The sequence below is a fragment of the Euleptes europaea genome, chromosome 18 (genome assembly GCF_029931775.1).
Source record: "Euleptes europaea isolate rEulEur1 chromosome 18, rEulEur1.hap1, whole genome shotgun sequence".
In the NCBI taxonomy this organism is placed as follows: domain Eukaryota; kingdom Metazoa; phylum Chordata; class Lepidosauria; order Squamata; family Sphaerodactylidae; genus Euleptes; species Euleptes europaea.
In genome coordinates this window covers 22,537,078-22,549,405 of record NC_079329.1, presented here as the reverse complement: position 1 = coordinate 22,549,405, position 12,328 = coordinate 22,537,078, and the positions used below count along the sequence as shown (strand labels likewise).

Genomic DNA, 12,328 nt, shown 5'->3' with positions numbered 1-12,328 from the left:
GATTTCAATGCAATGAATGTCCCCGAGCATCGTCACATCTCTGGGAGCCTCCTCCGCCTCCTTTTTTAAAGCAGCCATGTTAGGCTGCTGATGCCGCTGGGGCAAAAAATAAGAATAATAAAAAAAAATCCCAAGGATCCTGCAAATTGTTCTGTGAAATGGCCGGGGATCGCTAATGGCAACCTTGTTGCCCCCAAATCACCGATTCTAGGGGACCCTTTTGGGAAGCCCGACCAACTGGCGGAAGGTAGAGGTCTGGCTTGAAGAGAGCCTGAGCCGGAAGTCTCTGGTTTGAATTTCTCCGTCTGCCACACAAGGTGCTTTCACACTTGCAGTCTTTCAGTCCATGTTAGCAATAGTTTGCCAGCAGATTTTGCCGTTTCACACAGTAAAGTCCAGCTGCAAAGTGCATTGAAAGCAGATTGAAAGTGCATCTAGCAATAGCCTTGCAGGGCTGTTGTTGTGTGGAGCTGGAGTAAGTCGACGGCCCCGTAATCCACTATATCGCCAAGATATGCCTGTGTCAGTGCAATCCTAAAGAGAGTTACTCCAGTTTAAGCCCATTCATTTTAGGAAATGCAAGTGATACAATCTGGGGCCATTTCTATGTATAACTGAAATATGATTCCCCAGTAATTGGTGTTGTGGCCAGTCGCTGTACTTTTGTTGGTTATGTTTTGTATGTACATAGATGGGGGTGCCTTGGGAGAAGCCAGGACAGCAAAACTGAGTTAAAACCACTTGAAGTTTTCAATGCAAAACCACCCTGCTTGTACACTTGGATGAAAACATCCTAACCTGCTGTATCTGAAGAAGTGAGCTGTGACTTACAAAAGCTCATACCCCCGTCAGAAATTTGTCAAGTCTTTAAGGTGCTACTGGATTCTTGCTCTTTTCTGCTGTTACAGAGAGACTAACACAGCTACCCATAGTGATCTATCAGAAATCTAGACATTTCAGGCAGACGTTAACCAGGGCACTTGTCTTCCTTGTTCTCAGTTACTGAGATTGTTCATTCGGTCCAGCAGTGGGGTGCTAAGTGGGGGGAATCAAATGGGGTTGCATGCCTTTGGGGGTAAGGAGAAACAGGGAAGGTGGCAGTTCAAAAAGGGTCTGTTGTTTTTTTCAGCCTCTTCCATCTCTGTATGGCTGGCTGGGGAAAGAGAAATTGAGTTCTGTTAGGAAGAGCTCTTGAACTCTGTGCTACTGGACTCTGGCCCTTTTCCACTGCTACAGGCAGACTAACACGGCTACCCATTGTGATCTAACATGCCTCCCTGTTTTTGTTTTTCAGCTCTGCCTACTATGGATTCTCTCTATAGCAATGGGATCTGGTTTGCAGAGGTGCTGCAGAGGGCACCCTGCTTGGAGGATTTTTGGCTTTGGGTGACCTTCTTGGGCGACCCGAAATGCGTCTTCATCATCTATTTCCCAATTGCTTATTTCTTGGACCAGAAGGTTGGGGTAAAAGTGCTGTGGCTCGGCTTAATCTCCGAATGGCTCAATTTAGTCTCTAAATGGTAAGGAGAGTGAGCCAGGGTCATAAAGCAACATCCCAGGAATGGGTTTTAGGAATGTACGTTAACCCTTAAAAGGGCTGCTGTAGCTACAGGTGCCCTGACCTGGATGGCCCAGGCTAGCCTGATCTCGTCAGATCTCAGAAGCTAAGCAGGGTCAGCCCTGGTTAGTATTTGGATGGGAGACCACCAAGGATTACCAGGGTTGCTGTGCAGAGGAAGGCACTGGCAAACCACCTCTGTTAGTCTCTTGCCATGAAAACCCCATAAGGGGTCGCCATAAGTCGGCTGTGACTTGACGGCACTTTACACACACGCAGCTACGGGTAGTTTTGTGGGCGAGCAGGGAAGTCCCCAGGTTGAGGTACCCTTTTAAAGGTGTTTGATATCTGTGACTCCCGACTGCTTTAGCAAGAAGGCCAGTGTGAGGTGGGTGATGTTTGGTGTAGCACCAAAGAGACCAGGATCTTGGAGACCTGGATTCGAGTCCCTACTCCACCACAGAATTTTGCTGGGTGACCCTGGACCAGTCACCGTCTCTCAGCCGCATCGACTGCACAGGGTTGTTGCCGTGAAAATAAAATGGAGGTGGGGAGAGCAGTGTTATAAGCCGCTTTGGGTCCTTTTTGAGGAGAAAAGCGGGGTATGAATATCTAACTATAGAAAGATACTGTTTGATCCTGCAGATTGAATGCATTTTTAAAATTTATTTTTCTTTCTAGTTTTAGCCTCTGTAATTTTGGGATATCGAGCATTCTAATTTTACCCACATTTAGTATTTGTTCGGATATTAATTAGTTATGTATCCTGATAAACTTACCATTCTTAACCATTCTAATAGTAAATGAATTTTGTATTTGTTATTATCCTATACTATTTAATTATGGAAATTTGCCTTATTTGATGGCCTATGAGTGCAAATAAATTATTGATTGATTGAACTATAGAAAGGTCAGCCTCCAAAATGGCCAGCTGCAAATCTCACGGCTGCCAACTCCACCTCTTCCTCACTGTCCTTTTGATTCTAGATAGGCAGATAACCCCCAGCTTGGTATCTCTATGATTTTCTCCCCCTTTTTGCTTCCCCAAGGTTCTTATTTGGTGAACGTCCCTTCTGGTGGGTGTTCGAATCTGGATATTCCAGTAACAGGGAAGTCTCTCTCCACCAGTTCCCTGCATCCTGTGAAACGGGGCCAGGTTGGTAACTCGGAACGAGAGGGTTTAAGACAGGGGTGTTGAACTCAATTGTTACGAGGGCTGGTTATGACATCCCACTTGTCGGGCCAGGCCATGCCTCGCCAGCCCAGACTGAGAGTGGGGGTGGGTGGCTGCCTCGGCTGGTTTGAGGGCCAGATAAGAGCTCTCAAGGGGCTGGATACAGCCTGCAGTCCTTATGTTTGACACCCCAGGTCTAAGACTTCAGTTGATCAGCAATTTGTGGTTTGAGGATGGAAGGGGCAGCTCCAGGTCCTTCATTCCTTACAAATGGCTATTCTTTTGGGGAGACACAGCCAGAGATCTGTTCTATAAACCAGTTTAAGATCTGTTACACTAGTGATCTCCACAGGGTGCCATGGTGACCCCAGTGTGTTTTTTTGGCACCAGATTGCTTCTTGAGTCTCCTCGAGATAAAAACCAAAGGGAATGAAACAGACAGACACACTCAGATGCACACAATTTCAAAGACAGAAATTTCCACCCTACCACGTCTTTGCAATAAATCAACAAATCTAGCTTCCTAGTGTACACTTACATACATGAAGGCAAGCAGGTTTCAGCATCTTCAAATCAGCATTAAGTAACATAGCAGCAGGCAAGAGAGGCGGCAAGATGGATCACACGAACACATAAAGCTGGTCCATCAAAGTCAGTATTGTCTGCTCAGACCAGCAGCAGTTCTCCAGGGTCTCAAGCAGAGGTCTTTCACATCACCTACTTACCTAGTCCCTATAACTGGTGATGCCAGGGATTGAACCTAGGACCTTCTGCATGCCAAGCAGATGCTCTACCACTGAGTCCCTAGCCTATCATTGGTCCTGATGTTATTATTGGGTCATGCATGGAAAACTTGTGCCAGATGGTTATAGGCTAGGTTTATAGGAAACGACCACTGACCCCGGACCAGGATAAATCCATTAAAGACAAAACCAGTCAATATCTTCATTTAAGCCTTTTGGAGCCAAGGTTCCCAAAGTATAAATCCAAAAGGTCTCTCTTTTCCTTAGAAGCCTCTGCTGAAGATGAGACGTTGCTGGCACTTTTTCAACAGTCCAGAAGCGGAGGTCCTTATCTGTGTGAGCGAAGGTCAGAAAGTGCTGCACGAGTGGCGCTGTCAACTTCCTTGTTCTGATGCAGCTCCTGTGCTCACATATACGTATCTTGATTGGTCTTGTTGACACACCAACATACATAAGTTTACAAGGACATTGTATCACATAAATAATACCACTAGAATTACAATTAACGAAATCCTTGATGTAAAAGGTTCTAGAATTTTCACAATTCTAGCGGAGACAGAACCTTTTACATCAAGGATTTCGTTAATTGTAATTCTAGTGGTATTATTTATGTGATACAATGACCTTGTGAGGGAGTGATGGCGAGTGAAACAGCCATTCATAAAAGACTTATGTTCCAAAAAGGTATGTCAGAATCTTTGCCTACCCAGTGAAAAAACAAGCTTCAGCAATGGAAGGTTCCTGAAAATCATTTCAGCTGTCCTTGAGAGGATGTACAATTATATCCTGTCTGGGGAAAAAATGATTATCCCTTTGTGTTTGAAGAAGGTTCAGTCACTGGAGCATTCCCACACACACGCACGCGCACACACACATGCTCGGTCATAAGACGATTGGACAGAAATGGCCGGACGACTCATCTGACAAGATGAAATTTTGGCCTGGGGTAAAGGAGACCGAACACCACATCTGTGAGAAAGATTGATCTGTGACATATAACGGGCACTGTGTTTGTGTGCTAGGCCAATGATGGTGAAAGCAAGTGTTGTATTCCCTGTCAGTTTGATGAGCAGCTCAAGTGGCTTCAAAGTCAAAAAGCTGTTCTCCGCTTTTGTTTTTATGTTTTGAGGAGGTTATTGAGGTCTCTCCTGTGTTTATTTGGTTGTGTTGTGGTGTCAGGCAGCTGAGTTATGAATGGTCCTAAGGGCCAGACTAAATGTATTTATTCATCCATTCTCTCGTTCCCTTATGCAGTATAGGTGAATGAGGGGGGGTGTCTGTTTTTTTTTAACCTGAAAATAGTGTGCATGCTTGAGAAGAGTGAATACATGAAGCTGCCTTGTACTGAATCAGACCCCTGGTCCATCAAAGTCAGTATTGTCTACTCAGACCCGCAGCGGCTCTCCAGGGTCTCAGGCAGGGGTCTTTCACATCACCTACTGTCTGGGCCTTTTAACTGGAGATGCCTGGGATTGAACCTGGGGCCTTCCGCATGCCAAGCAGATGCTCTACCACTGAGCCATGGCTCTCCAGGGTCTCAGGCAGAGAGGTCTTTCCCATCACCTCCTTGCCTAGTCCCTTTAACTGGAGATGCCGGGGGTTGAAACCCTGCCTTCACCTTATCGCACACCATTCCTTCAAGCTTCCCTCCCGCTAATAGAAGAGAGAAGGATCAGCTCCAAAAGGATCAAAGAGAAATTCATGTCTCTTGTTTTGCAGGAAGCCCCTCCGGCCACTGTATGATCACTGGAGCTGCGCTGTGGCCCGTTGTAACCACTTTGTCCGCATGGTTGTTCCAGCACTCCAAGAGGTATCATCTCCATGTCCTACAGACTCAAATTCCCCATTATCCCTCTTTTCAATAGTATTTCCCCCTTTTCAAAATGGGTTGCAGTGTATTTCACTCATTCTGTGGGTTTTTTCTGGGCTTCTAGTATTTAAAAATCCTACACCCTAGGAGAAAACAGATACGTCTGAAGAAAAGTTACGTTTCAAACGGTTGCATTTGAAAACAGATACGTTTCTAAGCCCGTGAATTTAGAAGGGTATAACTCCGTGGCGCAGAGTGGTAAGTTGCAGTACTGCAGTCCAAGCTCTGCTCACGACCTGAGTTTGATCCCGACAGAAGTCAGTTTCAGGTAGCCGGCTCAAGGTTGATTCAGCCTTCCATCCATTCGAGGTCGGTAAAATGAGTACCCAGCTTGCTGGGGGCAAAGGGAAGATGACTGGGGAAGGCACTGGCAAGCCACCCCGTAAACAAAGTCTGCCTTGTAAACGTCGAGACAGGACGTCACACCATGGGTCAGGAATGACCTGGTGCTTGCACAGGGGACCTTTACCTTTTTTAACTCTGTTTAGGATTGTACTGTTCTAGGTCCTTGGAGCGGGGATTGGGAAGATGTAGGAAGTTGCCCCATACCAAGTCAGACCCCTTGATCCACCCATTCCCAGTCCTATCTGCTCTGACTGGCAGCAGCTTTCCAGTGTCTCAGGTGAGAAATGTCTTTCCCTGTACATCCTACCTGAGATCCTTTCACTAAAGATTACAAAGCATATGTGTTTCCACCTGGGAATCGGGACTCTGACCTCAGTCAGTTCAAATTCATAGTCTTTTCACCAGCTCGCTGCTACTTTTCCTTGTTGAACCACAGATCTCAGAGCCTTGCAGATTATGTAAGGGTTTGAAAAAGGGTCGCTGTCACTGTGGAATTAATGCTTCAGAAGTAGGGTTGCCAGCTCTGGGTTGGGAAATACCTGGAGATTTGGCGGTGGGGGGATGGAGCCAGAGGAGGGCAGGGTTTGGAGAGGGGAGGAACTTTAATGCCTTAGAGTCCAATTGCCAAAGCAGCTTTTTTCTCCAGGTGAACTGATCTCTGTCGCCTGAATATCAGTTGTAATGGCAGGAGATCTCCAGCCACCACCTGGAGGTTACTCAAAAAAGACACCACTGTGTAAGTACAGAATGTAAGGAAGCAAACACAGGAGTGAAAAATATATCACAAAGTGCAAAATGTTATATTATACAAGCTACACAACATGATAAACAAAATCAATGACAGTACAACTATAAATCTATCCTAATAGCTATAAATAGCCAGGTAAGGAACACAAGATTACTAACATAGTCCATGTGTTATGAAAGTCCAATACTAGTACAAAAGCCTGTGAAAATACATGTTGTTATGTCTTCTTATTTTCAAACGTTCTTCATCCAGGTTATCCCTCTGGGAACCAATTTGACTATCCTAATAATGGAATAAATGTAAATTGGAGTATATTAGAGGTGGTTCCGATAATGAATTGTGAGGAGGCTCTTTGTACAGTCCTGTATTGAATGGAAGAGGGACTGAGGAAGAATCGGAAATGGCCGTCTCTCCTTCCTTTCTTGACATTTGGAACCTGCATTGTCTTTTGTACCTGGCTGAAGGACATTTGAAAATAAAAAGACATACAACAACATGTATTTTCACAGGCTTTTGTACTAGTATTGGACTTTCATAACACATGGACTACGTTAGTAATCTTGTGTTACTTACCTGGCTATTTATAGCTATTACAATAGATTTATAGTTGTACTATCACCTGGAGGTTGGCAACCCTATCCAGAAGCAATCTCAGCTCTCCATTCAAACTCTACAATGCTTTTGTGTGTTAAATGGGATATGTTTCTTATGAGATGAGGCCAATCAATACATGGCAGGATATGCTCAGAGGCACTCTTTCCCTACTTCTCGCATTCCAGGGATGCATTGAAACTGGTCCTGGGCTTTGGATCTGGATGATCAGCTCTTTCTCTGGGCCGAGGAAGCTTCTATCCCCTCTTGACTAACCCACCATATCACCCCTCCTGCTTTGCAGCCAGATGATAAAGGCCGTACCCTTTACTGTTTACCTCCTGCTCCTGCTGGCTGTGGGACTTTCACGTATCTTCATCCTGGCTCATTTTCCCCACCAGGTACTTGGTGGCATCCTGGTAGGTGAGTGTCTTCTAACCATCGTGGCCGTTTTCCCTGTGTATACGTATGTTATGATAACCTGTCATTCTTTGCACAAAGGCCTTTTCATGCGCACCTGACGGCCTAGCTGCAATTTCCCTGGGGACATTCCCGGGTAGAGCTGCCAACCTCCAGGTACTGCAATACAATAACACACAGACTGGCCCAATGCAGCAGATGACATAAATATAATAAACACAAATTCAAGTTAACAACCACTGGTCTGAGTGTGCAAAAATAAAGATGCCGTGCATTCAAAATCACATCCAAAAGTCCAAATGGGTACTCAGTATAAATGACGTTTCTTTCTTCCTTAGTTTCTTCCTTAAGTTTCATTTATACTGAGTACCTATTTGGAGTCTTGGATGTGATTATGAATACACTGCATATTTATTTTTGCACACTTAGACCAGTGGTTGTTAACTTGAATTTGTGTTTATTATATTTATGTCATCTGCTGCATTGGGCCAGTCTGTGTGTTATTGTATTGCATTATCTATTGTGTACACAGAGGTGTCAATTTTCATTACTAACCTCCAGGTACTAGCTGGAGATCTCCTGCTATTACAGCTGATCTCCAGCCGATAGACATCAGTTCGCCTGGAGAAAATGGCCGCTTTGGCAATTGGACTCTATGGCATTGAAGTCCCTCCCCTCCCCAAACACTGCCCTCCTCAGACTCTGCCCCCAAAATCTCCTACCGATTGCGAAGAGGGACCTGGCAACCCTATTCCCGGGTTTGGTGGAGAGGTGTGATCTGAAATTACATGCTTCCCAGGTGTGTGCAGGCCCAGTTTTCATCTGGATCATCGTGCAGACAGAGGGGCTTAATACCTCTCTCCCTGCCATTTTTGCAACCTGACATGGCCCTGAAGAAGGGGTCCTATCTGTGACATGCAGAAATGCAGAATGTAGCCCAACAGAACACAGGCAGCCCCCAACAATTAAGCCCCCTCTTTCTGTAGGCTGTGCACCCAAGACGAATCAGGTGTAGTGGTTAAGAGCGGTGATTTGGAGCAGCGGACTCTAATCTGGAGAACCCGGTTTGATTCCCCACTCCCTCTACATGAGCCGCGGAGGCTAATCTGGTGAACTGGATTTGTTTCCCCACTCCTACACATGAAGCCAGCTGGGTGACCTTGGGCAAGTCACATTCTCTCAGCCCCACCTACCTCACAGGGTGTCTGTTGTGGGGAGGGGAAGGGAAGGTGATTGTAAGCCGGTTTGATTCTTTCTTAAGTGGTAGAGAAAGCTGACATATAAAAACTCTCCTTCTTCTTCTCCTCTTGTTGTCTCGTCCCCTTTGTAGGAATCACTCTTGGCTGGCTGCTGGAATCCCGGGTTCCGATGGAAAGAGAACTTAGCTTCTACCTGCAGGCTTCGCTGTCCCTTTTGCTGGGTACCGTGGTTACCTATTGGACCTTGATAGCTCTCGGTGTAGATCTGAACTGGTGAGTTCGGCCAACAGGGGCGGGGCTGGGGTCAGGTGAGAAAGGCCTTAATTTATCCTTAATCACAATTTATCCTGGCGGTTCTTTTAGAGGCCCTCACATATACAGCCAGCAAAGTGTGGTTGAGAGCGATGGACTCAAATCTGGAGAACCAGGTTTGATTTCCCACTCCTCCACATGAGCAGTGGACTCTAATCTGGTGAACCGGGTTGGTTTCCCCACTCCTCCACATGAAGCCAGCTGGGTGACCTTGGGCTAGTCACATTTTTCAGCCCCACCTCTCAAGGAGTCTGTTGTGGGGACAGGAAGGGAAGGAGATTGTAAGCCAGTCTGATTCTCCTTAAAATAAAGTCGGCATGTAAAAACCAACTCTTCTTCTTCTGCTTATTAAATGCCCCTGGAGTGGGGCAGAGAGAAAGAGGCTTTTGCTGGTCTGAATCAAACGGCAACGTTGACATTATGTCCATGGAATATATCTATTTATCTGTTATATTTCTTATCCCACCCACCCTTCCTCCAGAGAGCTCAGGGCAGTGCGCATGGTTCTCCCTTTCCATTTTTAATCCTCACAACCAAGATTGGGCCGAGGTCGTACAGCAAGCTTTATGGCCGAGGAGAGGATTCAAACCTGAGTCTCCGAGCTCCTAGTCTGGCACTCTAACCCCTGCGCCACACTGGCTGTGCTGAATGTCATAGCCTCAGAACAGGTCTTGTAAGTGTGCCAGTAAAGATCCGTATCGCATTTGGACTCTTCTTGCCCCTGACAAAACACGTTGGGAACATTTACAGGAACTATTCAGGAAGAGAATATTCTCCGAAACGAACATTTGCAACTGCCATGGAAATGTAAAGAAATGTTCATTTAATTATATTTTATCGTATCCTTTCTCCAAAGAGCTCAGTGTAGAGTACACGGAACAAGACAGGAGGTTGTACAACTGTGCTCATGTAATAAAATTGTAGAACTTACTGCCAGTTGGATGTAATGACGGCCTCAAGCACAGCTGGCTCTAAAAGCAGATTAGACGGATTCACGGAGGTGAGGTCCATCGACAGCTAACAGTCCTGGTGAATAAAGGGAGCCTCCATAGTCAGAGGCAGTAAAACTGAACATCAGTGCTAGGTGGCAACATCAGGGGTAAGCCTGGGCCTCTCTGCCCTGGTTGTTGGCTTTCCAGTGCAACTGGCTGACCACTGTGTGAAGCAGGAGGCTGGGCTAGATGGACCACTGGTCTGATTTCATCCACCAGGTCATCTGTTACATTCCCTTCCTTTATTATAGTCACAGCAACCCCGTGAGGTAGGTTACGCTGAAAGGGAGAGTGTGCAACTGGCCCAAGGTCATGCTAAGTTTTGTAGCGGAGTGTCGATACGGAGCGGTGTCTGCCTGGTTTAAGTACAATCCTCTTAACAACTGAAGAAGAGTTGGTTTTTATATGCCAACTTTCTCTACCACTTTAGGGAGAATCAACCGGCTTACAATCACCGTCCCTTCCCCTCCCCACAACAGACACCCTGGGAGGTAGGTGGGGCTGAGAGAGTGGGACTAAAAAAGGATATTACAGAGCTCGAGAAGGTGCAGAAAAGAGCAACCAAAATGATTAGGGGACTAGAGCAACTGTCCTATGGGGAGCAGTTAAGACGCTTAGGGCTTTTTAGCTTGGAAAGAAGGCGGCTGAGGGGAGACATGATAGAGGTCTATAAAATTATGCATGGTTTGGAGAGAGTGGACAAGGAAATGTTTTTCTCCCTCTCCCATAATACTAGAACACGGGGTCATCTGCTAAAGCTGGAGGGTGAGAGATTCAAAACAGATAAAAGGAAGTATTTTTTCACACAACAGATAAAAGGAAGTATTTTTTCACATAGTTAAATTGTGGAACTCCCTGCCCCAGGATGTGGTGATGGCTGCCAGCTTGGAGGGCTTTAAGAGGGGAGTGGACATATTGATGGAGGAGAGGGGTATTCATGGCTGTTAGAATGGATACTAGTCATGCTGCATACCTATTCTCTCTAGTATCAGAGGAGCAGGCCTATTATTTTGGGTGCGGTGGAACACAGGCAGGATGGTGCTGCTGCAGCCGTCTTGTTTGTGGGCTTCCTAGAGGCACCTGGTTGGCCACTGTGTGAACAGACTGCTGGACTTGATGGGCCTTGGTCTGATCCAGCAGGGCCTTTCTTATGTTCTTATGACTAGCCCAAGGTCATGTGAAGGAGTGGGGAAACAAATCCAGTTCACCAGATTAGCCTCTGCTGCTCATGTGGAGGGGGGAAATCAAACCTGGTCCTCCAGATCAGACTTCACGGCTCCAAACCACCGCTTAACCACTACACCATGCTGCATAATGCTAATTTTATCTACATCACACTAGTTTGTTTTAACTGCATCACGCTTGTTTTAATGACCTCACATACATATCTGCCCAGCTCACTTCTATCTCTCCTTTGCTCCCTCCAGGTCAATCAACCTCGCTACCAAGTGGTGTGCCAATCTCCAGTGGGTGCGCATAGATACACGACCCTTCGCGTCGCTGACCCGCGATGTGGCCGCAGCTCTCGGGCTGGGGCTGGCTCTCCATTCCTCCTACTACGCCCAGCTCAAACGGGAGAAGTTCAGCCGGTCTCAGAGGGTCTGGTGTGCCGGCTTGGCCACTTTGGTCCTGAAAGTCCTGAGCGATGCAGTGCAACCAGGGAATGTGGCTCTCTGGTACGGGCTGACCTTTGTCAAGTACGCCACATTTCCTTGGGTGGTGGTAGCGCTGCTACCCAGGCTAGTCCATGTTGTGGGGTCTAAGAAGGCTTTATCACACCAAGAGTAGCTAGGAGCCTGCTCCTTGAGGAGCACAGGTGGCAAACCTCGTATGTATCAGCTTGTGTTACCTTTGGCTGTTTTTCCTCGTGCTATGGGAAACATTTTTTCCCCGGGTGAAGGTGCTGTTTCAACCAGAAATGGTTCTCGTGGAAAGAACAGCCTTTTCATTCACTTGGGCCGAGGCCACGTTCCCTGCTAGTTTAAAACAAAAAAATCTTCTCCAGGGCTCAAGCTTCTTTCCCTCCCATCCTTCCCCCACCTCCGGCAAGCAAAAGTCTCCCTGTGTGCTCATCATAAATACATGGGAACTACTCTTTATATTCAAGTCCCAGAGTGCAACCAAAGAGATTTGAATGGGGGAGGGAGGGAGGAGCCCGAGAAACTCTTTGCGTGGCAAGGCAGTGGGATAATCTTAGCCATTAAGAAACGGTTGGTTGAATGTTTGGCCAAATTAGGTCAGGTGAGACATGATGTAGAAGTCAGAAGTTGCTGGATTTTCTCCTGCTCTCACTCCAATAGAAAAAGCACAATGCCTCCTTGCTCAGGTAGCCAACGCTCCCAGCTGTGGTTCAGGTTTCCAACGTTAGTGGACACG

General features: G+C 46.5%; 1 protein-coding gene across 1 annotated transcript; it reads left to right on the top strand.

Moving 5' to 3' along the window:
• Window positions 1-1,305: 1,305 nt before the first annotated feature.
• Window positions 1,306-11,740, top strand: G6PC3 (glucose-6-phosphatase catalytic subunit 3). Its single transcript, XM_056863819.1, has 6 exons — window positions 1,306-1,520; window positions 2,608-2,714; window positions 5,195-5,285; window positions 7,334-7,452; window positions 8,780-8,921; window positions 11,380-11,740. The coding sequence occupies exons 1-6, from the start codon at window positions 1,306-1,308 to the stop codon at window positions 11,738-11,740; spliced, it is 1,035 nt and encodes a 344-aa protein (XP_056719797.1).
• Window positions 11,741-12,328: the final 588 nt, after the last annotated feature.

Bases quoted from the DNA above. Each gene is read 5' to 3' on its own strand.
- G6PC3 (XM_056863819.1), top strand. From the start codon at position 1,306: ATGGATTCTCTCTATAGCAATGGGATCTGGTTTGCAGAGGTGCTGCAG. The intron at 5,286-7,333 runs GTATCATCTCCA...CCTGCTTTGCAG, and splicing joins TTGTTCCAGCACTCCAAGAG to CCAGATGATAAAGGCCGTAC. The intron at 7,453-8,779 runs GTGAGTGTCTTC...TCCCCTTTGTAG, and splicing joins ACTTGGTGGCATCCTGGTAG to GAATCACTCTTGGCTGGCTG.